Consider the following 25,346-nt stretch of genomic DNA (forward strand, 5'->3'; position numbering starts at 1 on the left):
CTTTTAATAAATTGCTTCAGATGGCTTAGTAATAAAATGTCAGAAAAACCAAAGAGACTTAATAAGTCTTTTTCGATATTAACTTGAAACAGAGTCCAGTCCATGCCCTTCAGTTGTTAATTCTGTATCGCTGTTTGGATTTTAAAAAAATATGTATTATCCTCCCAGCTTTATAATTGGAATTAACAATTCTGTTTAACTCAGAACATCAACATACCCCTTCACTAACCCAGGACAACTGAACAGATGTTTGCTATTAATTTTACTTTGTTGACATGTCAGACAGTAAGCAGTTCATCTTGTGCAAAAAGCGCTAAGAGTGGTGCAAAACAATAAGAATTTGACAGAATAAAACAAGTGAAACAATACTGAATACATCAGTTACAACCAACATAGAGATGAATTGTACAGTCTCAAGGGCACAGACTGAAGAGGTGGATCAGGAAGAGGTGACGAGACACTGTGTGTCAGCTGCTTCTAGGTATCTGGTTTTACTACAGGGGTGCAAGAAAGAAGAATGTGCTGCACAAGTGACAGGAGAGCGAACAGAAGGACCAACTAATTTATCTGTGGAAGGAGACCAGAGAAAGAATCGGGGTATGAGGACAAATGAGGGGCTTAAGATAGGAGGAACAGAGTGGTGAAGTGAACAGTAAGTAAGGCAAGGATCTTTAGTGGACAGATGTAGGTATTTCATTGAGAGTTGGAAGAAAATGGGAGAAGGCAGAGGGAGAAGACCATAGGAGAAGGGAGGTAGGGAGGTTGTGGTAGAGTTGGAGAAGGCCGTTGATACCAGGATGCTCTTTAGGATGAGAGTTGAGGTCCAAAGAGAAAAAGAGCCTGGATCAGGAGGAAAGAATTAGGGCAAATCCGCGTACTTGTATCTTTTGATTTCCAAAATCAAAATGTTAGTGTCTACTGCAGGATACATACTGTAGCATCCACTGATCCACTGATAGTGCTGCAGTAAGATCAGTAAGGACACGTCCAGTGAGTCATTTCAGAAGGTCCCACAAGTGCTGGCCGCAGTCAAAGAGCAGTGCAGTCTCAATGCAAACCAACCTCATTTGTCTTTGGCACACCTCTGCTGCAGGTGTCTAGTTTACATCTAGATTCATGTAGTGACAGTGATGAGAAAGAAGGATGTAATTTTGTCATTTCTGAGTTATCCACATCAATGTCTCTGTACAAGAAGAAATTTGAAGATTTTGTATTTGCAATATTTTTCCATCTACAAAAAAACTTAAAAATTGGACAGAACAAATTGACAGCCCAGATGGAGAGCTTTGGTGCAAATTATGTCCTGAGAGTAACTGTAAAGAGCATTTGCACTATTTTTTTTCTTTTTCAGCAAGTTAATATCTACAGTCTACAGTATTTGTTGGAAAGTAATAGATTATTAATTGGGGAATGCATTGAACCTTATTTACTTTTAAAATAAGGAGTTGTGAATATACTACTTGAAAACTCATATAAGTTTATATCAGTGTGCTTTATTATTCATACAAGTCACAATAAGGGTACTGTATATACTACCAATTATACAAAGAAATAAACTTAATTCCAGTTAGAGTGCACAGCTATTTTTTCAGAAATTATCTTACTTGAACTTTATGTTGTTCTGTATGTATATTGAGTAGCAATGAAGGTATACCCTTGTTATTTGAACACTGAAAAAATGCTTAGCTATCGTTTCTTACCTTTAAAAGACACGTAAATAGTATTACATTAGGCAGAGTGAACTACATATCTAATGTTACAAAGTTAACTGCCACCTCTGCTGGTTTACATTATTAATGTAACTCTCTTCTTCCCCTGTGTTTCTCAAATGAGTTAAGTGGAGCTTGACAGAAACCTTAACAGACTTTTTATGTGATATATGGAACTCAGTAAATGTTTTGCTCTGTGCCCTAGCAGATACTATCATTGATTCTCAAAGCACTGGTTCTTAATTTCTGTTCTGAGCGTGTGGAGCCTATTTGACAGGTGTAATCATACACGATAGGTTTATGTTCCACAGTGCTTACTGTATGAAAACAATCCATTTACTGTGATGAATTATTGATTATGTACTGTAAATAAATGTAAAAATAAAACAATAGCCTCAGAAGTAAAACAAAATCGTAAGTCATTCCATTATGCTCGTCAAAATTTACAATGGCTAAGGTTTCAACCTCAGGTTTAGTGTAGATTGTAGATCCATAGAAATATACAGTCGCTAAACAATCTGTCATAAGAAATGGCTAGTATAACATTGTTACAAAATGTTTTTTACGAGATAATTGCTAGGTAACAGACTTGAAAAAAATGCTTTTTAACAATGGGAATTTCAAAGTCTAAATTAATTATCCTGGTGATGTGTTCTTTAAATTAAGGACATTGTTTAAGGATTTAGAAAAAAATGTTGATCCATTTTTTAAAGTTAATGAAATGTAATGTTAGCTAAAGTCTGTTATCCCCACAGCAATCACAACCAAGGCAGTAATGGGTAAATACTATTATTGTTTTGATCTTGCTGAATTTACAGTTACTGTGTTGTATTTCTGCTCTGATCATTTAAACTTTGTAACTCAAAAGTTTTATTCCTATCAGTAATAATATTGTGTTATTATCTTACTGTATCATCTTACTTCCAATAACAAAAATATAATTTCATTCATGCAGCAAAAGTACAACGTGAGTAAGGAGATTCTTAATCCCTAATTTTATACTGAGGAAGTTCAGTTGCATTCAAGAAATGAAAAGACTATCCTTCAGATTTGCTGTGTAAATTTATGCGTCGCACTGTAGTGTTCCAATTTAAAGCTGTGCTCTTTTGATCTCCTAGCAGTATATAGGTTTGAAGAGCAGGTGTGCCTATACTGACCTTTTGATAATTAATCATGTTTTTGATTGATGTATCTCTAATGATAGGTCCCTGAAGCCATCAGAAAGTGTCAGCGGGCAGGCATCACTGTCCGTATGGTCACTGGCGATAATATCAACACTGCCCGGGCCATTGCCATTAAATGTGGAATTATTCATCCAGGGGAAGACTTTTTATGCATAGAAGGGAAGGAGTTCAACAGAAGGATTCGGAATGAAAAGGGGGAGGTAAGAAACGTGTAGAAAAAGTTAATCAGCCTAGTTGTTATTGGTGTCATGTATATGCAATTTTAATGACTTACATTAATTATTCTTTTTCACTTTTATCTTTAAATAATCCAGCTTTTTGTTAACCAGTTTGCACATAATCATTTACAGTAGTACCCCCTCTAATGCTCCTGCTCAAACCTTCTTATAGTTTGATTGTCTCTTCAGTTGAAAGAATGAAATAAATAAGACCAAATTCAATGTGATTTGGAACTTTTATTTTCTATTCTCTTAGATTGAACAAGAACGAATTGATAAGATCTGGCCTAAACTGCGAGTGCTTGCAAGATCCTCCCCAACTGACAAACACACCTTAGTTAAAGGTACGAACTGATCATTCTTATGGGTTTTGATGAATAATTAGATTCTTCTTGGTTTAAAAATGTTCTAGCCCAGGTGGCACAGTGGCACACTCATTAGTAATGCTGCCTCGCAGTGCTGGGGCCCTGGTTTCAATTCTTGGGGTTTTGTCTGTGTGGAGTTTGTATGTTCTCCCCATACGCATGGGCTTCCTCTGGGCTTTTCGGGTATCCTCTCCTATCAGTCCAAAGCTACAGTATACTGATACTGTTTTTTTGAAACCCCTTGCTTGCCAGGATAAGCTCCAGTTCTCCTGTGACCATAAAACGGTTAGAAAATGAATGGATGGATTCTAAGTCCAGTTTGATAATAGACTTTTGGACTTTTAAGTACTGCATGAACTGAAATTATGATTGCTTTAATACTCCTTATGGCTAAAATAGTTTTTGATGTTTCCGATCTAAGAAACAGTTGATTTTTCAAAACTCTTCATGTGGTTCTGTAGCAGGATTTTGTGCAAGGTTTATCGGGAGGTTCGTTTTCCTTTCCAATTTCTTAATATCTGCCCAGTTATAAGATTCTGCCTTAGAGTCCACTTAACTTTACTTACGTTAAAACCAAATATTCATCAATACCATCATTATTTAGGTTGTAAAGTATTGCGTTAAGTCAAACGTTAAAGTCTGAGAAGGTAGAATGAGGACAGAGACAAAAATGGTGCTTTTTTCAAATAATAAAAATTAAAAAAAGAACATTACAAAGATGCACGAATGGATAGAGGGCTACCAAAGACTGTATAGATAAATGTTTTGATGGTGTTGTTGGTTTTGTCAGGTATCATTGACAGCACACAGGTTGACCAGAGGCAAGTTGTTGCTGTAACTGGTGATGGGACTAACGATGGACCTGCCTTAAAGAAAGCAGATGTCGGCTTTGCTATGGTAGGAAGATTAACTTACTAAAATTGCATTGTGTTTCAGCTATGTTACCTCTCCTACAGTAGGTGTGTGACAGAATCAGATGTGCATGGTTTGGGTGATTATGTGCACAGTTTCCTACCAGGCTTCTACTCTTTATGTGCACAATAAACAGCAAGCACATATAACATTTCCAGTAAAAACATCTGCATGGAATTGCCACTGAGCTGGTCTGTTGTTATATACTGTATTTTATTTAAAGCGCTACTGAGCACTGTATCCCAAAACGTGAAAGATTGAAATCAACACATCCATAGACATTAGTTGTAATGTCTTGTGCTGGTTGTTTTCCTTTATGACGATCTGGAACTTTGTACTGTACATTTACTATTTGTAAAAATGATCAGAAACCAAAAGGGCTGTCTCCTTTACAACGCTCCTGAAGGCACCTGCTTCTGCTGCATTACAGGTGACTAGAAATTGAATGTGTGTCTCAGGTGTTGTGTCTGCGGGGAGCATCAGAGTCATCCGCTTTTCAGGTTTAGTTTTTATCCACGAAATCCTGTTAATGATATTAGGAATAATGGAGCCTGGGTGCCCTCTAGTGTACACTCTTAAAAATTTACAAAAAGCTCAATAAGCAATGGAAATACAATCCTATTTCTCATATTTCTTATAACTTCTTTCTGTTGTGGGGGTTATCTGATTAACTGGTTAGGTTTTTTTAATGTATCCTTTATCATTATCCTGTTGTGACCCAGTTTTAAAAATGTATGCTGTCTGCTGAGACACTATAGAGTTATACTGTATGCTTACAGTATATTTACATTAAGGAGTTACAGCATTCAACTGACTTTTTTGATGTGTTGCTTTCTAGTGTTGTGACTACTGTACTGGAGCTCAAAGAAACCCAGAAATGTCCTTTGGCTGTCATTTTTATCCCTTTTTTCTGACGATAAATACCAGCATACTCCTATTTTGCCTGAGGTTATTCTTTGGAAAACATAAATATGATAACAATACCTAATGCCATGCAGGGGCAAAAACAGTGACTGAAGTGGTACAAGAAGGTAGAAGCTTGCTTACAGCAAAAAATAACAGTGTTCAGTAAATTCTTTAGGTTTGCAACTCTGCCTTTCCCACTCATTTTTCACTTTGCTGCAGTTTTGCCAGCAAATACTGCTGCATGTACAGTACTACTATACCAGTACCACGAGAATAAGGCATTTTATTCTACATAATAACACATTTGGAATAGCTAGTTAGTTTTGTCCATCTGGTTTGACGTTGCCAATTGTTTATAGACCCTGTTCATTGGCAACGGAGAGATTATGAAACATGTAGCCAGGCTCCTCGGCCAAACTTACCTGCACAGCACTCATTGACTGACAATCTGTGAGCTCGACCTAATAGGAGCCTTCTCACCAGCTGGAGGAGCAGGGTGTCTCTCACTGACATCAATGCTTATCTGGATATGGCCAGCAAGTTGCAGACGGTGACTGTTTGCCGGAAGGCTGAGAGAGCCCTGGCCATCTGATCCTAGCCTAATTAGCCATTTGTTTCCTGCACTTGGGGAATCGCTGTTCACAGCTGGCTTATGACATGGCTCAAGCTAGTGAGGCAGTGAATTTGCCAGCTTTTAAATATTCTAAAGCAAACTGAGACATACAGTATCTTGGCCGATAGACAGTTTATCTTCTCTCTTTTTAACTTGCAGGGAATTGCTGGTACAGATGTGGCCAAAGAAGCCTCAGACATCATTCTGACTGATGATAACTTTTCAAGCATCGTGAAAGCTGTGATGTGGGGCCGCAATGTGTATGACAGCATCTCAAAGTTCCTGCAGTTCCAGCTGACAGTGAACGTGGTGGCGGTGATTGTTGCTTTCACTGGAGCTTGTATAACCCAAGTAAGAAGTGGGAATGGGGTGCACAGAACTTTTTAAATTATAGTAAAATTATAATCCCAAATTATTTTCAATTTGAAAATCTTTCTCAGCCTTGAAAGTGGCAGCATTGATCATGACAGTGCTTTATTTAATGCTTGCTTATTTAAATATTAAAATCTGCTTTCATATGAAGCTGTTTTGAGGCTATTTTGGTTGAAAAGGGAAATCACACAGTTAAAAAAGTATTCAATTTTTCTGTGATAGGCAGAAGTCAATGTAATTTCCATTTCAAAACCGGATCTTAATTGTGGTCAACACAAATGTATCTATCGTGCATGATGTACTGTATTTGAACTGGAACTGAAGTGTGATTCAAAATTAAGTGAAAAATAAAAAATGTGCTCTAAAAATGTATTATTTTCCAAAGGAAATCAAAGCTATGAGCATAATATAAGTGTCTTTTTAAGTCTGAAATGAACATCTCTGTTATGCTGAGAGTTTTGGCAGCAGCCTGAGTTTCTGCTTTTCATCTTTTTACAATGAAATTGTCAATTAGCAAAAGAACAACGTACTTTACAACATCAAGAAGTAAGACATATATGATTGAGAAGATTTGTACGCAGCAAGGCTCTTAGTCACAGAAAAAAAAATCACATTTGTTTCATCATATCTCAAATGAGATGCATATTACATAATTTACATTGGACATAATTTTATAATAGTAAATATTAATAAGTATATAAATATAAGTTATAATAAATCCATTGGATTGAAATATATGTAGGGCACTGGGGAAATTTAGATCACTGCCATAAAGTCTTTCTAAATTTACAAGGGAAGGCATTCAATCTGTAAGCATTAATATAAGGATTTCCCAGAGGATTTCTTCCTGCAATAATACTGTTTAGATCAAGGGACTCTAATGCTCTAGATTGGAACTGTTCTCTTGCCGTTTGCTTGAAACAGAAATAGCACCACAAATTAGTCCTAGATCCATGCCATTGAGCCAATAGCCTAAAAAGACACTTAAACTTGTTAAAATTTAGTCAGAACAAAGCTCTGTACTTGGCAATATAGTTTCCATTACTTTCAATTTGCATCCCTTTTAATTCAGTTGTATAAGCCATTAAAGCTAATTTGGCTTTTAGGCTGATGAAATAAAACTGGAATTTCATTCCTATATTTTTTCTACTTACATTCACAGATTCATTGAGTAAAAATATAACAGCCTTTGTTAAAAACAGATGGAGCATTTACTCATCTATATGAATTGGGCCACAATAACATTAGTCTTCGCAATGCAACATTATCTTCCATATGATGTAGTAAATGCTCTTGTGTTCCTTAGTTGCTATCTGTAATGGATGGAATGCAGACTTATAAAGAGAAAGCAGAGTTACAATTATAAAGAAAAGTAGCTGGATTCATCTATAAACATCCTTTACCTTTAAAATTATAGGCCATAACCAAGCTTCAGGAAGCAAATACCTCTCCAGTCTTTAAGTGATGTTTGTCAGAGATTGTGGTGAGCAGAAAATGGCTTATCAAAATGAATATAAATTTAACTTTAGCCAACATACCAAGGTAATGCGTATTTAATGTGTAAGCCTCAGTTTCGAATTGTTTTCCACACATGAATGACCAGCAGAATGAATTACATAATGTGCTGTTGTCAGACTGAGCTCCCGGGCATTGACATTTTGAAATAATGGAAATGTTTCTTCCTTCTTAACAAGTGGTTACCTGCTATACTGTAGGTACAGCATGTACAGTAGCTGAACCTTCTTTGTCAGTACATTTTTTAGTGAATCAGTGTTTTTCAATGTTGTCCTTCTGGGACCTGGTTGAATGTCAAGAGCTCAGCTCCTCACTAGCTTCCTAACCAGTCTATTACCCACCCTGGCTAGACACCATGCTCTACAAGTACCGTCTGGAGTTTTTTTGCTTGAACTTACTTTGGACTCGGAGAAAAATTCAGCTTATTTAAGTTCACCATCTGATGCCTAAGAAATACAATTGTCACTTGTCAAAAACCCTTGAAGACCACTGTCTGTATATTATTCTCCTCTTGAGACAGTGTTTTAGGTAGTACAACTTTGGTTTGGAGTCTTAGTTCCATATTACAGCCCTGACCTGGGGAAATGTCATACTAATTACAGTAAATTCACTTACAGTACCACAAAACAGGGAGCCTTGAGTTTTTGGAATATTGGAGAAGGATGCAACTGTGCTGCAGGGCATTGCTCTACTTTTGCCTCATGCCAGACATGATTTCATTTATTAATATTCCAGATCAGAATACAGGATTATGATTTTATACAAAATTAATTTGTGACACAGATAATGCACCTTCGTTGCAAAAGAACAAGTGTGCTTTACACCAACTAACATGATCTGTATTGTAGTGTTGTTCTTTATTTTCCTCTAGGATTCCCCACTGAAGGCTGTTCAGATGCTGTGGGTCAACCTGATCATGGACACCTTTGCCTCTTTGGCTCTGGCTACAGAACCACCAACAGAGTCCCTTCTGATGAGGAAACCCTATGGAAGAAACAAACCACTCATTTCACGCACAATGATGAAAAACATTCTTGGTCATGGTGTTTACCAGCTAACCATCATTTTTACTCTTCTGTTTGTAGGTGAGTGATCTTAGCTGTGAAAATTAAATATTGTTATTTCCTCCCACTGTTCTTGAAAGGATATCTTACATAGTGTATGTGGTAATACTGCAGATGAATTCCCTTGACATAAAAGGTCATTTATAATATGGGGTAGTGGGGGTGTATAAAGTACAGCCAAGGTTAAGTTAATCGGGTGACAAATAAATTGGTCATGTTTTCCTTCAGGTGAAAGACTTTTTAACATCGACAGTGGAAGGAACGCACCTCTCCACTCCCCTCCATCAGAGCACTACACGATTATCTTCAATACTTTTGTTATGATGCAGCTCTTCAATGAGATAAATGCCCGTAAAATCCACGGAGAAAGAAATGTCTTTGATGGTATCTTCAGGAACCCAATCTTCTGCTCTATTGTAGTGGGGACATTTGCTATTCAGGTAACAGACTATAGTTTAGTTCAGGAGCCAAAAAGTGATTATTTTTACGTCGGGGTGAAAGACTTCTTTTCTGTTGAGACTAAAATACCTTAAATAGGTTTAGATGCTGAGATAGCCAATGATGAAAACTTTCTTCCACGTTGTTACAGATAATCATCGTGCAGTTTGGGGGTAAGCCTTTCAGCTGTTCCCCTCTAGACATTGACAAGTGGATGTGGTGTGTATTTCTTGGAATGGGCGAACTGATATGGGGACAGGTAATTTATAAAAGTTTAAAATGTACTGTATAGATATTGTGCATGTAACAGTTCATTCCATTATATTTGTTATTTTGCAGAGAATATTGACTTGACTCCTGAGAGTTAAAAAGAATATTGCCAACTAAATAAAGAAGGAGTTTTCCATATGTTTTTTTAAAGCCTTCACAACAAAATCAAATTGATAAGAAAATGCTTTGCCTAACATTTTCTGAAGGCACAGTATTTTTTCATAATACGTGACTTTTTGACTTCTTCCCCAGGTCATTTCAACAATTCCAACAAGCAGGCTGAAGTTCCTGAAAGAGGCCGGCCAGCTTACCCAGAAGGATGAGATGCCAGAAGAAGAAATGAATGAAGATACTGAGGAAATTGACCATGCGGAGAGAGAACTGAGACGTGGGCAGATCCTGTGGTTCCGTGGACTCAACAGGATCCAGACTCAGGTAAGAAGAAATGCAAAATGATACTTTCAAATCGCTGTACATTTCTGGTTTGCATACAGTAAGTTGTTATGTTTAATGCCTTTGGTATCCTAATACCATTAGGTTTAGAATTATTATTATTATCCTTGCTGTATGAAGAGCTTGACAAATTAGTGCAGACTACTGTACCTTCATTCAAATATTCAAAAGCTTGTTTTTGATTGTTTTGGAGGAATTGATTCTGCTGGTCTTATGTTGACATCACCCACTTTGATCATGTTCACTCTGAAGGCACATGTGCGATCTCAGAGCTGGAGAAGTAACATCTCCCTTTTTCTTAAGCTGTCATTACATTTCTGTCCATTCTAAAGAAAATAAGGTTCACTCCCATTTCTCTACCCCCACCCCCATCCTAACACACATACTCATTCCAGATTTCCACTTGCACATCTGTATTCCCTTTGAAAATGGCTCCCTGCTAAAACAGATGAGGACCCCTGGGCCACGTCATTAATATAAATCCACCACACTGTCCTTGGCAACTAATGGCAAGGGAATTAGTCCAGTCTTCCTAGTAGAGTGTAAAAGTTTAATTTAGAATGATTTTAAGTGAGAGCAAATCTTACTTATTATTTATTAATTAATTTACAACTAGTCTTTCCTACTCCATAGTCATTCATGAACTACATAATAGTAGCAGTACCATTCATAAAGTATTACTCACTAATGAATAAAAATGATGGGTTTTTTTTGCTTTCTTTTGTTATTCATTGTAGGTATTCCATTTTTATTATTATTATTATTATTATTATTATTATTATTATTATTATTATTATTATTATTATTTCAAATCTCTACAACTGGTTTAAGGCAGTATACCGCAGTACTAGTCTCACAATGAATAACACCCATATACTGTATATATAATAGCATATACACAGAAATTATAACACAGCCTTAGTCATATCAGATTCCTCTTCCTGGAGTTGCCTTCCTGCACCTTTTGCCAACTGGGCTAGGTGAGAGGAATGGCCTCCTCTCATTTGTACATGTTCTTGTGTTCTTGTGTTCAATCTAAGCAGACTGTCTCGTTCTCTCCTCCATTGCAGATTGAAGTAGTGAATACATTCAAGAGTGGTACTTCCTTTCAGGGAGCTCTGAGGCGGCAGTCCTCCACCACCAGCCAACACCAGGATGTAACCAATATTTCTAGCCCTAGTCACGTATCGTTGTCCAATGCTCTTTCTTCTCCTGCCAGTGCTTCTGCTGCTACAGCTGGGCGTGAGTGTGAATTCTTAGTGTGCACCTCAGTGATGCCACCTAGCCTGGACTCGGGAGTATTGCATCACCAAAACTGCCTTTACCGCTAATACTGTGAATACTGTACCATTGATTCCTCCACAAAGCAGTTCAGTGACTCTCAGGGGTAACATAAGAACATCCTTTAATTCTTTGGAAGACTTTTTTGACATTAAAGGAAAGATCTGATGGCATAGTGGTATTTGAATGTGTTTCTATCCTATATTTTCTACCTTAAAAGTATTTTATGACAATTACATTGACTTTTTTTCATACTGTAACTCTTTAAGTTAAAATTGTGCTGGCTTGCAGACACTTGCCAAATTCTAACTACAGTAGAATCCTAAGTTCATTTTGGCTTTCGTTTTTTATGAGAAGTGCTTTTACATGAAAAATTTCCGTATGTGAGAGATTAAAAATAATCACGTGCCTTTGCATACAGTGTCCGTATACTATGTCAACAGGACCCCAGAAATACAATACTTTCACTGTTGATTCAAATTACATTCGGTACAGCCTTGAGGTCTGCATCCATTTATTTGCCTCCCATATTTTCAAAGGAAATTTGAAGCAGAGGGGCTATAATAAAGACTTGGGTTCATTTTCCATAATTCTATTATGATATTTCTAGTACAGTATATGGGTCACTCGGTGGCACATTGGTTTGCATTGCTACCTTCCAGTGCTTGGAGCACTTGGCACATTTCCTGGAGTTATCTCTTTGTGGAGTTTGTATATTCTCCAAGTGCTTGCATGGGATTCCTCTGGGTGCTCCATTTTCCTCCCACAGTCCAAAGACATACTGGTAGGTTAATTGGCTTCTGGGAGAATCAGCCCTTGTGTGAGTGTGTTTGTGTGTCTGTGATGGACTGGCATCCTGTCCAGGATGCATCCTGCCTTGCACACATTGCTTGCTGGGATAGGCTCCGGCTCCACCTTAACCCTGCAAATGATGAATGCAGTTAGAAAATGGATGGATTGCTAGTATTATTTAAAACACGGGGCCAACGATACAGTATAATAAAGGTGTTTATCCATATGTTTGACAGAACCTAATAATAAGCAGACATTCAAATTGTTCAAGAGTGTCTAGACGGTGGCATCTCTGAATGAAGCTTTTTTCTCCCCCCCCCATCTTTGGAAATTCTTTCCCTTTAATACTTTTCTTATTGGTATTAAATGTAGCACATGGGTTCTTAAACTACTGGTCAAGACCAAACCTGGGTAATGAGTACCATTCCCATACGTCTGGGGCTCTGGGGCAGAGGCAGGTATGGATCTGCATCTCTTGCTCAAGGACTTTATAATGTTTATGTGCTCCAGCCTCTAGAATGTGTGAAAGACTTGTACCACAGTTCACATGGGAACCTTACCCAAAGACACCTCCCTCATTTCCCCAAGACAGACAGGCCAGAAGAAGGCTGAGGGATGTACTGTATTAATTCTGGTCTTTTCCTAGAAAAGTTTAAGAACCCACTATTTAGCACACACATCTCTCCAGAGAGTTTTCTGTTTTGTCTGAATGTCAAATATGTTTGTTTTCTTCAGAGTGCTAAAGAACCCTGGCCAAAGGGTGCACCAGGCGGAGTGAATTTCAGGTTGTGAGTCCTACAGTGTGAATAAATTTCCCTGACAACAAACTCACCAGGCTGGGTAAACATTCAAGTATAAGCCACCAATAAACCAAGTCTGTATCACTTCATATTGCATTCTAGTATTGCAAAAGACTCTCTGATATTTCACCTCTTTTGGGCTAAGGAGTACAATTATCTTTCCTTGTTTTATGCCAAGTCTCACTTTACAGGACTAAAGCAAGAGGCTTGCTTTCTAGCTGCTGAGAAGACAGAAGATGTGCCTGTGGAATTAAGGATTCCTGAAGTCTGTCCGTCATAGTCCTGTCAAAACCTTCATATTGTTGTTGTCTGTATTTTGTAAACCAAAATCTCAAAAGTTGAAGTAACTCATTATGTCCTGTGCTTTGTCAGTCACGTCAGTCATGTACTGTAACTTCTGCAGTGCCAGCTGTTCCCGGTTTAATGCTGGGCAGTACCATTTAATGTGATCTGCCCTGACATTCATTTTCATCCATTTTTAAAATTATTTTACATTATTTTTTCCAGAAAATAAATTTTCATAGCTGCTTGCTGACTTATAACTTCTGAACAAGTAAATGCGTTTTTAACTAATGAAATGTCAGGTCAAATCATGTTTGATGTTTATTGTAGCTGTTCCATGTCTTCTAAAATCTGCCAATCTAACATTCACAGCGTATTTCTGAATTTAAGTAAGGAATTAAGTTTGACATCTGCGTGTCACCAAAATGGTATTATCAATTTTGCCATGCGTGAATCACATTTAAAAGGCAACCATTGTTTCTTTAATGATTTATTCCTGAAAGCATGTATTTTTAAAAAATGCTTCAGTATTTAAAGCAGTTCAAATGATAAATATACAGTAACTTATAAACAGAAGATTTGTACTTATTAAAATTGTTACCAAGATAAAAATATATAATATGAAATATTATTAGATGTTGTTTAATATTAATATGTAATTTGAAATGTATTAGAAAACAGATATCGAGGAATGAAAAGACAGCACTTAAAGTAGATAAGTTAAATGCAGATGTTTACTTTATAAGTTGACAAGTACTGTAAGAGGACAACTCCGATACTCATTATTCTAGAGATCAATGATTTAGACAAGCAAGACTGTTTTCTCTAGACACAGAATGTTACCAGCCCTCACAAAATAAGTTGATCTTAAAATAAAAATATCACAAGATTCTGAATATTTTAATAAAGGAATGTGAGCATACTCTACTGTAGACAATGGAAAAGTTCACTGGATGTTAGCTCGTAAAAGGGCATTCAGGAAACTTATTTGACAAGTTATTTAAATATAACCTTTGGAACATTTTGTTTTAGTGTGGGTAATATTTGTCCTGATATCATTTTATAAAGGGACATTTATACAGCTACAGTCTATTAATTATTCTTGGATAACTTTGTTAGGAAACATTTTTAAAAACATTAAATGCGTATAAAGAGTGTTTTATAGATTTTTATTGTTTGGTTTGGAATGTTAAATTGCAAAATTTAAAGAGAGAGAGAACCTGTCGGGGCCTATACTTGAGTGTTTACTTCAGATGTGCATGGAGCTGAGCTTGTAAAAGAAACTAGATCTATTCACCAACTCCAGGCTTCAGCATAGAGCTTGTCTGTGTGCCAATGTTCATTGTTACTGTGGATCAACATGTCTTGTACTGCATGTGTTCTTCAATATGTTGTCTGTTTGGCTTTGAAGCTTCTAGGCTGCCTCCATTTTGTTTTGCAGTCATGCCTTTAAGCAGCATAAAGCTAATTATAGCTGTGTCCTCAAACCAGTACATTTCTTTTCTGTGCTTCTTGTGTCTATTTTGTAGTCTTTGTGGACGTCTTTTTTTTGTTTTTGTCTTCCAAATATCTGCAAAACATCTTGAAATCTGAACTTTTCTTCCTACTTACTCTTAACTCACTGCAAGACTTTTTCAACATGCATGGGTTTTTGCGTTGCCATTTTTATTAACATGGCTTGTCTCTAGGTATACGCCATTGGATCTTTGCATATATAACCAGTGCTGCCTGTAATTTCTTCAGTGGCTTTTTTTTACTGACAGTTTTTATTGCAGTCCCTACCGAACTACCACAATGCACGAAACTGAGTGAGTTGTGTATGCTTCTAAAGTCTCGTGACTGTGGACTTCAGCTATCTGCGCCACCTTAACGATGTGCTGTCTCTATCTTAGTAAATACTAAATGAAGGGCTGTTTTGGGTTTGTTTTGGAATTGTGACCTAGCGATTTGTCGTTCGTCTTTTGCAGATACGCGTCGTGAAGGCGTTCCGTAGCTCTCTCTACGAAGGGCTGGAGAAGCCTGAATCACGAACCTCCATTCACAACTTCATGACTCACCCAGAGTTTAGGATAGAAGACTCTCAGCCCCACATCCCTCTTATTGATGATACTGACATAGAAGAAGATGCAGCGCTCAAGCAGAATTCCAGTCAGCCCTCATCACCCAATAAGAACAACAATGCAATCGATAGTGGCATTAATCTTACCACTGACACAAGTAAATCAGCTACCTCGTCAAGTCCAGGAAGCCCGTTACACAGCCTGGAGACTTCCCTTTAGCTGAACATATCTTTGCAAAAAAAAAACAGAAAAACATGTCAAGAAATGCAACAACAGAAGCAAACAAGAACAGTGAAATACGAATGAACTGCTGGCTTAAAAACTGTTCTCGATGTGCTAGTTTTTGCTGCGTGCAGAAAATAGGGCGCTCCTTCTGGAGTGATGAGAGAGAGCATAATCCCACCCACTCACCCTTCCAATAATGACAGTTAACAAAATAAAGCGCTCCTGCATGAATGTACATGACCCTTTTTTAAATTAATTTTGTTTTTATTTCTTTTTTTTTTCCTGTGGGGACTGCTGTGGACTTTCAATTTAAGACAGCTTACCCCGTTCACTGGTCTGTGACTTTTTGAAGTGATTGTGTGGCATGGACTTAATTGTATAGATTTATTTAATTAAAAAAGTGTATTGAAGTTGCAGGGCTCAACTTGCACAGTAGATTTGCACCAATTGGAAAAAAGAAACTTATAAATAATAGCATTTATTAAACATATATATATACAATTTTCTTCTTTGTTTAATGGCATGTTGCCTTGTTTCTGCTTAAATGGCTCTTAATACTTTAACTTATTTATGTCCTAAAGAGAATGTAATTTGTTTACAAAACCTGTAGATACTTCCTTGTTTATTTGTAGGTTTCAAACCATTCTGCAGATGTAGTTTGAGCAGCTCAAGTTGTTGAATACTTCTGTAATATTGGACTCTAGGTGTTTTATTACAAACTGTGTACTGAATTTGCCTGCTATTTTGTTAAATATTGTAGATATTTTTAGAAGATAACAAAAGAAGCCAAAATATATTGGAATATATTATTTAATGTGGCATTTTAGTATTACATGATTGTGGGGAACAAAACTGAAAGGCTTCCTCTGTTTCCAAATACAAATCTTAAGATATAGGTTCATTTTTTTCTTTGCTTTGTTTGCTTTTTTATTAAAATGCTTGAAATTCATTTTTGGTCAGTCTCCAAACTGAGAGGGCCATTCTGGACTGAATTTAATGAACTGTCTGCTATATAAACAACTGCTTGTTTAACGGAAATGTTTTAAATTACTTGTGACCATCAAAGGTTGTGATGGGTTTATAATATTAGAAACAATTGCAAAATAAGTTATATTTGGCATTATCTGTATGAAAAATCAAAGGTTGTGTTGAAATTTTGTGATATATTGTGTTGATTTTATTTCTTTCTTTTTCGTTTAGTAGTTTAGGGTTTTTCTTAAAAAGACACAAAATCACAGCTTTAGGGCTGTTGGCATTTTGAACAACTTAAAAAACACTATGGATTGTTGATTTTGACTTTTTTAAAATGATCATTTTCTGCACTATCTGGATCTGAATGAAACTTTCTGTGGTGTATATTTCCGGTAGATGTGCTTTTGTGTGATTCTAACCAAGCTTGTCTTCCTGCAGTCACTAAATATACTATAGCATCTCAACAGTATTCAGTAGTTGTTAACTATTTATTGTGCTTTCTAAAGGTAAGGCAGTTTGAAGAGATATCATGGAGGATAGATTAATAAATGCATCAAGATGTTAACAGCCCTTGTATTATTATTATTATTATTATTATTATTATTATTATTATTATTATTATTATTATTATATATTGGGGCTTACATGGAAGCACGAAGCCGTCCTTATATTGGAAAAATACAGGTTAAATCCTATTTTCTATACTGTATGGATTTGAATTAGTTGGCCTGCATTTGTTTTTCTGTAAATCTAAGCAGCTTCTGACCCTACTAAAGGGTGGAAAGGCTTTAACTGTTGGCTCAGGCATTTGTGAATGACTTTATTGAAGGGACCATGATTTAAAATATGTTCAAACAATCATAAAAATGGTCTTTTCTGTAACTTCTTGTTAAATTGTTTTTTTTTACATGTTCAAAGAAAAAAATCAGACAACTCCTAAAAAAACATTTGTACATTAATCAAAATCGGGGTTTAAAACAATTAATGGTATTAAATCATACATTCTTTGTAAATAGCAAACTAACTTACTTCATCTGAGATGCACATACAGTAAGTGTAGGATTCTGTTAGCAAGGACTGTACAATGTACACTTTATGTGACACAACATTTGTTTTCAAGTCTGATTAGCTATTAAGTTACAAGTACAGGTCAAGTATTCTGAACTGGAACAAAGTTTTTAACTTTGTTGCTTTAAATTTCTGATGCTGTTGTTTGCAAATGGTACTATATATGATGAATTTATTTAAACAAAACACTGCAATACTTAAAATGCTTCTACATACTGTCCTTAGCAGCATGAATTTTGTGGAACAAGAAAAAAAGCCAGTGGTATATTTGGCAGTCAAGCCATTTATGGGTAAATGATATGTGTTCATCAATCTTGTTTTTATGATTTTTTTATCTAGACAATAATTGTAAATAAAGAACTCTGTGTCTCTGTTCATTTAATACTATGCAAAAAGGTCATGCTTTCTGATTGTTATCTCCTCTTTGCCCCTGATCCCCTGTCCCTAGAGTGTGTTGCTGGAATGTTTGTGGTTTCAAAAGTCAGTAACCAATGTGATGTACATTATTTTATAGTTTGAAGAAAGTTATGAACTGTGACTCTTGTTGCTTACTGTCTATAACACAATTCCTGGCAGAAGCACAAGTGGAACAAAAGAAAAAGCAGAGCATTAAATAAATTTCCAGAGCAGCATGAAATATGATGGTCTCTCTCTACCAGTGTGGCATTTGTGTGACATTTGCTTTAATGTAAAGTAGGCTTCCATTGTTGAGACACTGCTTATTATCCTGAATAATGACCATTAAGTTCCTAACAACAGTGCAATCTGTGCCTCTGTGTTTATATCATCCTGTACTCCAGATGTAACAATTACTTTTTAAGGAGCTTGTCATGCTCCATGAAAATCTCATGCTACTTGATACAGGGGATGAAAAGTTTAGTCAACAGTTTTCTGGTGCATTAATTGAGCTAATGTTGATCCCAAGTGTTGGAAAGTGCCTTTCAGAAAGCAGCAATCAAACACTGAAGAGATAACTGACTGGGATTCTGTCAAAACTTGATGAATCAGTTTAAACTATACAATACCTCTGTGGGGTCACCAGAGATGGTGCAGGAATGTTTACAGAGTTTAGTGCTGTATAATGTTGCATGTTGCGTGTCTCTCAAGAGAGATGTGCAAGGTACTTCGCTTGGTTCTAAACATTCAGAGTAACAGGACCTGTTGTGTTACAGTTTGATTTATTGAAAGACATGGACAGAAGTACCATAGTCTAGTAGGAGAGAGATTTAGGAAGATGGGCACAGGGAAATTTAGACAGACTGAATTTGTAATCAGATTTATTTTGAAGTAGACTGTGGCCCTTATGAACAAATACAATCTGTAATCTCCAGTACAGAAATGACCAAAGTTTTGCTTCTTTTCCAAAAGATTGTACTATTTTAGGCAAGGTGACTACTCTTTGATGTATGTTTTTATTTGAAAAGCGTTTTGCAAATGAAGGAAATGAATATGCATCAAGAAATTCTGAGACTGAGGAAACTAAATATCATACTATACGTGAGTAATAATTAAGTTAGTTTTAAAGACAGCATTAATAGCGTATTGTTTCTCACAGTTTGTACACAGACAACAGTTTACCAGTTTACCCACTGTACTGTATAAAACAGGGGTAATATGTGGGGAAATATTTTCATCTACCTGGTTTAATGGACAACTAAAAGGTGAAAATGGTACTTTAAAAAAAACCTTACAAAAAATTCAGTTTTTAGCCCATTGGGTTTTAGAGATGTTAAAGAGAAAATTAACTGGGGTTGGGTGAGGAGGAATTCAACATTAAGGTCTAATGTTAAAATCATTCATCTATTCAGTCTGTGTTTATCAATCTGTTATTTTATGGAGCAAGTCAAGAGAAATAATGAAGAGGTACTCAGTGTTGTTTTGATACCAGTAAACTGCATTTACCTTTCTGAAATTTCAAAACAACTTTCTGTCTTAGTTTATTGAGATCTTCATCATCATTTAATTCAAATCCAATATCATTTAGAAAAGTAACATTTACAAGGATATAGTAGTCTTCCTTTAATGGCAAATATATGATTTTTCATTACTAAACCATAGGGGAAATTGAATCAATTACCATTTCTGAATCATATTTCACAAGATTGGAAGGAGACTATATTGTGTAATACAATTAAGTACAATATATTGCTTTCCTAAAAAAATATTTGTTGAAAAACAATCCTTAAGTAAGGAAAACTGGAATTTATAAATAGTCAATTGAAATATTAATACTGCCATAAAACTAATGCAGTTTATCTGAGCATGGTACCTTTAAAGTAGCACAGAGATTTTGTCAGTGTGTCGAACCTTTTGGAAATGTGATGGCACATTTAATGATGTGAGACACTGCCACATTGTGGCAATCATATTATATACATTTTATGTTTTTCAGATTTTTAAAAATTATTTGCAATATTTTTGTTTTTGATGCTTTTTTTAAAATAAAGCCTCATACCAGTATAGTCTTTCTCTAAATTAGTGTCAGGGCTTATCTTTAAAGAGCAAATTCTTTATTCAATCTTACCCCACTGTACCACTGAGCTGTTGAATGCAAGCTTTGACAATTTGATTAAATTGGCCATTTCACAATTAATGCTGTTAATAATATTGTAGGTGACGCGAAGGAAACCCCAAGATCCTACAGCACTGTCGAACAGGCATGTTTTTCTTATGCTTTTTAACATTTTTGCTTACTGTTATTTACAATGTGCAGCACCAAACCACTTAAAAATACACACAATTAAATAATCTCTTCAAGAACATCCTAACGCAATTATTGTACATTCCCAGTTTAGAAGGTATCTACAATAACTGTGAGGATTACATTATACTGTATTAATATTTGGTCAAGTCACAAACACATTTCAGTTAGAAATGTACAAGAATTAAAAGGCAGAAAATGAAACTGTGCATTCCAATACCAATAAGAAAGATAAGAATACACTTTCAATCGGCTACATAAAGCAAAGAAAGCATGGTATGCAAATACTGGCATACTAGGTGAAGTAAGGAATTTTAGTTTAAAAAAATTCGAAATAAAAAAAGTACAAATAATTTATGTTCAAGTAACTTTGTTGAATAGCAAATAGATTTGATATAACCAAGTATTATAACCCAGTATATCCACCAGATTTTCAAAAGATGGATTTACGTATTAACTTTCGCTACAAAACATAAAAGTAAAAGAGTAAATGGAACCATTTTGATTTGAAACTGATTGTTTCGACTTTGGCAACATGCTCCGCTAGAGGGCAACATTTAGTTACGGATATAAAGGCAGGAAAACGAGGTATTGGAGAGCTAAACGTAAAAAAAAATCAATGTCTCCACTGTACTTGTTTTTGGTGTATTTATTCTACGGAATTGCCTTTACCTTTATTGGTAACCTGCTTATTATTATTAACATTTCTTATTTCTATATTCATATTTAGTTTTAGAATAATTTATAGCAGTATAAAATTAGCTATGAAAGCTTATTTTGGTTGTTTGCTTTTAAGTGGCCTCTTTGCCGTCTACTGGACATCCATTGCAATTCTGCAATTCTTATTCTGATATTTTATATTCTGGTAATTTCCTAATTATATAATAAATATCCTAATTCTGATATTTATTATAATACTAATATTCGAATGTGAATATTCAAATCCTTCTTCCCTGTTTCAAAACTGTGTATTAAACAGCTGTTTTTCACTATGATAGCCTATTGTCTACAGTGTGGTAGACAATGTGTGGTAATTATTGGTTAAGGCGAAGCAGGTTTGTCAGTAGCACACCTGAACTTCCAGCTTGCTCTTCACTTTGGGCTAGATGTTCTAACTGTGACAAATTACTAGTCTGTCTTGCCTGATAAATTCAAATTCTGCGCTGGTGGAGTAAAGCTGTGAACAGCATTATCTTAAAACCTTGCCTGAGGTTTTAGGATAATGTTGTTCCTCAGAAAACTATAATACTAAGTAGAGATTATATAACAGTACAAAGTGCATTGTACATTTCTAACTAAAGTCGTTCATCCCATCAAATAAAAAGAACTGAACGACCTAATTGTTGCATTTCCTATTGCTACTATCACTCGCATGTAGGAATACTATAATGAGGGTTTAGAATGCTACAAAGGTCACCCTAAGTACCCGATTAAACCTAAGCAAACAACTGAACCTCAAAATGAAATTTGATTCAACCTAAATCTTTCTAATTAAAGTGCAATTCAGGTTTTTTTTTCTCCCTGTAAGCACATAAAAATATGTTAGATTTTTGTCGTACTGGATGAAGACTTCCTCCCCTAACAGAAAACCCAAAAGTTGTGCAGTAAAAGAAGATACTGTACAAGGCATATGGAAGTTACTGTACTAAGAGCCAGCACAAACCAAGATCAAGTTTACACAGATATAGTATTTGACTAATTCCTCCAGCTGCAATTGCCCCCTAAGTTTTTAAAAGGGAAAGACATTTCAAAAGGCCAAGCTGATTTTTCAGCTAAGTTATTGCTTTTTAGTGACCAGCCTCATGACAGCTTGATTAATTGCTGCTCTTGTATAAATTTGACAATGTAAATGAACCATGACTCCATGGTTTAAGTTGCAGCCGACTGACCTACACTGCTGGACAAGATGATCACTCTCAGTGAAGCAAACAGCCTTAAAATGAGGACACAAAACATTCACATACTGTAAATTGTTTCTTCTCTGATATTACACTGATATAAAACCCTTCCCGAAAAGACTGTACTTCTAAAACATTAATATTCAGAGCAAAGAGTTGATGAATGAGGTTTCAGTAAAAATAGAATACTTATTGTAGCACTTAAATCTTAGATGTAAAACAGATGTTAGATGATATACATGAAGTATATTTTTCATTAGCAAATATTTGTATGTATTTTTTGCCTTTGCTTTTCTCTGTTGGAGGGCAAATGTTGAAGGTATCTGCATCAATGTGTCTATGATCTATTCCAGAGAGCATCGAAAATCAGTTGTTGTTTTTGGTGATCTATGACATTTTATTTGATTGTAATGGCATTTTTGAAAGACGCAGGTTTCCTGTGCAGCACTGGATTGAATATGATGCCATCTTTTCTAAATAACTTGTAAAACCTTAGTTAAAGGTTTGCAAATTACACTTTGTGTCATTAATTGTTGACTATTGTTTCCACAACATGTACTGATTACTAGAATTTAGTTACACTGTAATAAATTTTGCTTTATGTTAAATCAAAAATGGAATTTGCAATCTATAATCTAGAGTGTTACCTGATAATCTGCTACTTATTATTTTATTTTATCTTCAAGCACTCATATGGGCAAAGAGATTGAAAGGTTTAGCGCTGATGTCGAACCTGTTGGATGTCTAGAAACGAATGTTTGGGAGTGATCTGACATTACCCCACAACATACAGTATAAACACAAGCAGACGTTCCCAACATGCATTTCTTTGCACTCTTCCTTCGCTCTCTTATAGTAGCTCCTTGGTTAGTTGCTCCTTACCAGACAATCTGGCAACCTGGACCTTTATAAGAAGGCAAGGTATGACCTGCGGAGAGCTATCAGGGACGTAAAAAAGGCAATACTGTAACAAGATGCAAGCTGCCTCTGCCGATGTGCGCCAAATGTGGCAGGGTATTCAGACAATAACAAACCATGAAGGCAAAATAAGCACAGTTACATCCACTGAAAGTGATTTCTCTCTCCCGGATGAGCTGAACGCCTATTACGCTCGCTTTGAGAGGGAAATCACCGAACTGCAGGCGCCTGTGCTCCCGGCCACTGATGATCCAGCCGTGTCTGTCACGGAGGCTGAAGTCAGGGCAACTTTCAGACGGGTGAACACACGGCAGATGACTGGTCTGGAAGGCGTTCTTGGACGGGTCCTAAAATCCTGTGCAGACCAGTTGGCCACGGTTTTTATGGATATTTTTAATCTTTCACTTTTCCAATCTTCTGTTCCTGTGTGTTTTATGAAAACTACCATTATTCCAGTGCCAAAGAAAAATACTGTGACCCGTTTTAATGATAACAGACCAGTAGTGCTCACATCCACCATAATGAAATGCCTTCAAGGCAGATCATTATACACATTGACACAATGGTACCTGAGTGCTTAGACCCCTCCAGTTTTTATACTCGCGTAACAGGTCCACTGACAACGCTATTTCCCTGGCTCTTCACACTGCAATGACTGATTTGGAAGACAAAGACACATACATCAGAATGCTATTCATTGATTACAGCTCCGCATTTAACACAATAGTTCCTTCCAGGCTAGTCAGGTCAGGAAGCTTAATGACCTGGACTTCTTGGTCATCAACACCTCTCTATGCAGGTGGATTTTGGATTTCCTGACTGGCAGACCACAGACTGTGTGGGTAGATGGAAAACGTTCTTCCACGCTGACCATCAATATACTGTAGGTGCCCCTCAGGACTGTGGGCTTACTGTGCTTTGCCCCCTGCTGTTCTCCTTGTTTACCCACGATTGTGTGCCAGACACAGCTCCAATTCCATCTACATATATGCTGATGACACTACCATCATTTGCCGAATCATTGCTAATGATGAGACAGCCTACAGGGATGAGGTCAGGAACCTGGTGGAGTGGTAGCTTGACAATAATCTCTCCCTCGATGGCAGCAAAACCATGTAGCTGGTCATTGATTTTAGAAAGCAGGGAGGGGAATACACCCCTATTCATATCAAGTTCCTGAGTACCTTCATCACTAATGATTTAATGTGGTCCCAGCATGTAGCTGGACATACAAAGAAAGCAAAACAGTGCCTTTACTTCCTCAGACAGTTGAAAAAATTTGGTCTATTTTCAACTGTCCTTACCACTGTCACAAACAGTTCTTTCCGGGCCCTATGCAGACAATACGATCCAGAATTGTGAGGAAACACTAGTGAAAAAGTCATGCAGGAGAGGGTATGGAGACAGGGGGCGTGTCCAAGGGGTGCAGGTGTCCAGGGGGAGTGAGTCCAGGGCGAACAATCCAAGAGAAAATCCAAACGGGTCATCCAAGACAGAAGCAAAGTCCAAGGCCAGGAGATCCATCCAGGGGATTAAAACCATGAACCGGGTCGGGACCGGCGGAATCAGGAACAGAAGGTTAAAAGCATAACGGAGCCAGACGCAGCAGGACCCCCGGGCTCTCACGAAGTGGAATTCAATGAGGAACCCCAGGTGACGTCTGCGTCTGGCTTTTAAGGGGGAACGGAAATCAGAAACGGGTGCAGGTAATGGGGGAAAACAAGGAAGGGCTGGAGCGCCCTTAAGAGGAGGAGTAGCGATCGTGACAGCCACATTTTACAGGTGTGCTATTGAGAGTGTGCTCACATGTGGTATTACAGTGTGGTTTGGCAGCAACTCGTTGTCTGACCAGAAGGCGTTACAGGGGGTGATCAGGTCGGCCCAGTCCTTCACTGGAATACAGCTCCCCTCTATTTCAGACATTTTTACAACTTGCTGTCTCAGGAAGGCTGGGAGTATCGCTAAGGATACCAGTCATCCTGCATTCTTATTTGTCTCCCCCCTTCCCTATGGTAAGCATTTATAGGAGCATAAAGACACGTATGTGCAGGTTAAGAGACAGTTCTTTCCCACAAGTTGTCAGATTACTGAACTCTACCCTTACCACTGGCTCACACTGATGTGTTTTTTTTCAAAGATGTATGTTATTTAACTTGTTGTTGCTGCTGCTGTTCTGTGTTTATGTTTTTGGTGTTTCCTTAATATCTTTGTGTTCTTTGTATTGGAGCATCCATGCAGATACGTACTTCATTGCACTTGTGCATCTGACAGTAAACTGAACTGAACTGAAATGTGGGCACATTTCTCATATCCTTATTCTCATGGCTTCA

The 25,346-nt window shown here is 36.8% G+C and overlaps 1 protein-coding gene across 14 annotated transcripts in view; it reads left to right on the forward strand.

Moving 5' to 3' along the window:
- The window catches only part of atp2b2 (ATPase plasma membrane Ca2+ transporting 2), a 169,117-nt gene extending 147,582 nt beyond the window's left edge, over positions 1–21,535 (forward strand). For 8 of the 14 annotated variants that reach the window (XM_015348202.2, XM_015348203.2, XM_015348199.2 and 5 more), the window contains 9 exons: positions 2,914–3,093; positions 3,368–3,455; positions 4,267–4,373; positions 6,067–6,258; positions 8,666–8,879; positions 9,087–9,298; positions 9,448–9,555; positions 9,819–10,001; positions 15,142–21,535. In XM_015348202.2, the coding sequence (XP_015203688.1) occupies positions 2,914–3,093; positions 3,368–3,455; positions 4,267–4,373; positions 6,067–6,258; positions 8,666–8,879; positions 9,087–9,298; positions 9,448–9,555; positions 9,819–10,001; positions 15,142–15,453 (1,596 nt within the window). In that variant the 3' untranslated portion in view covers positions 15,454–21,535. Of the gene's footprint in view, positions 1–2,913; positions 3,094–3,367; positions 3,456–4,266; positions 4,374–6,066; positions 6,259–8,665; positions 8,880–9,086; positions 9,299–9,447; positions 9,556–9,818; positions 10,002–11,089; positions 11,262–12,827; positions 12,878–14,949; positions 14,983–15,141 lie in introns of all 14 variants that reach the window. The other 6 variants (XM_015348205.2, XM_015348208.2, XM_069189447.1 and 3 more) reach the window with 4 other exon arrangements.
- The last annotated feature ends 3,811 nt before the right edge of the window (positions 21,536–25,346 follow it).

The sequence above is a fragment of the Lepisosteus oculatus genome, chromosome 4 (assembly GCF_040954835.1).
Source record: "Lepisosteus oculatus isolate fLepOcu1 chromosome 4, fLepOcu1.hap2, whole genome shotgun sequence".
In the NCBI taxonomy this organism is placed as follows: Eukaryota; Metazoa; Chordata; class Actinopteri; order Semionotiformes; family Lepisosteidae; genus Lepisosteus; species Lepisosteus oculatus.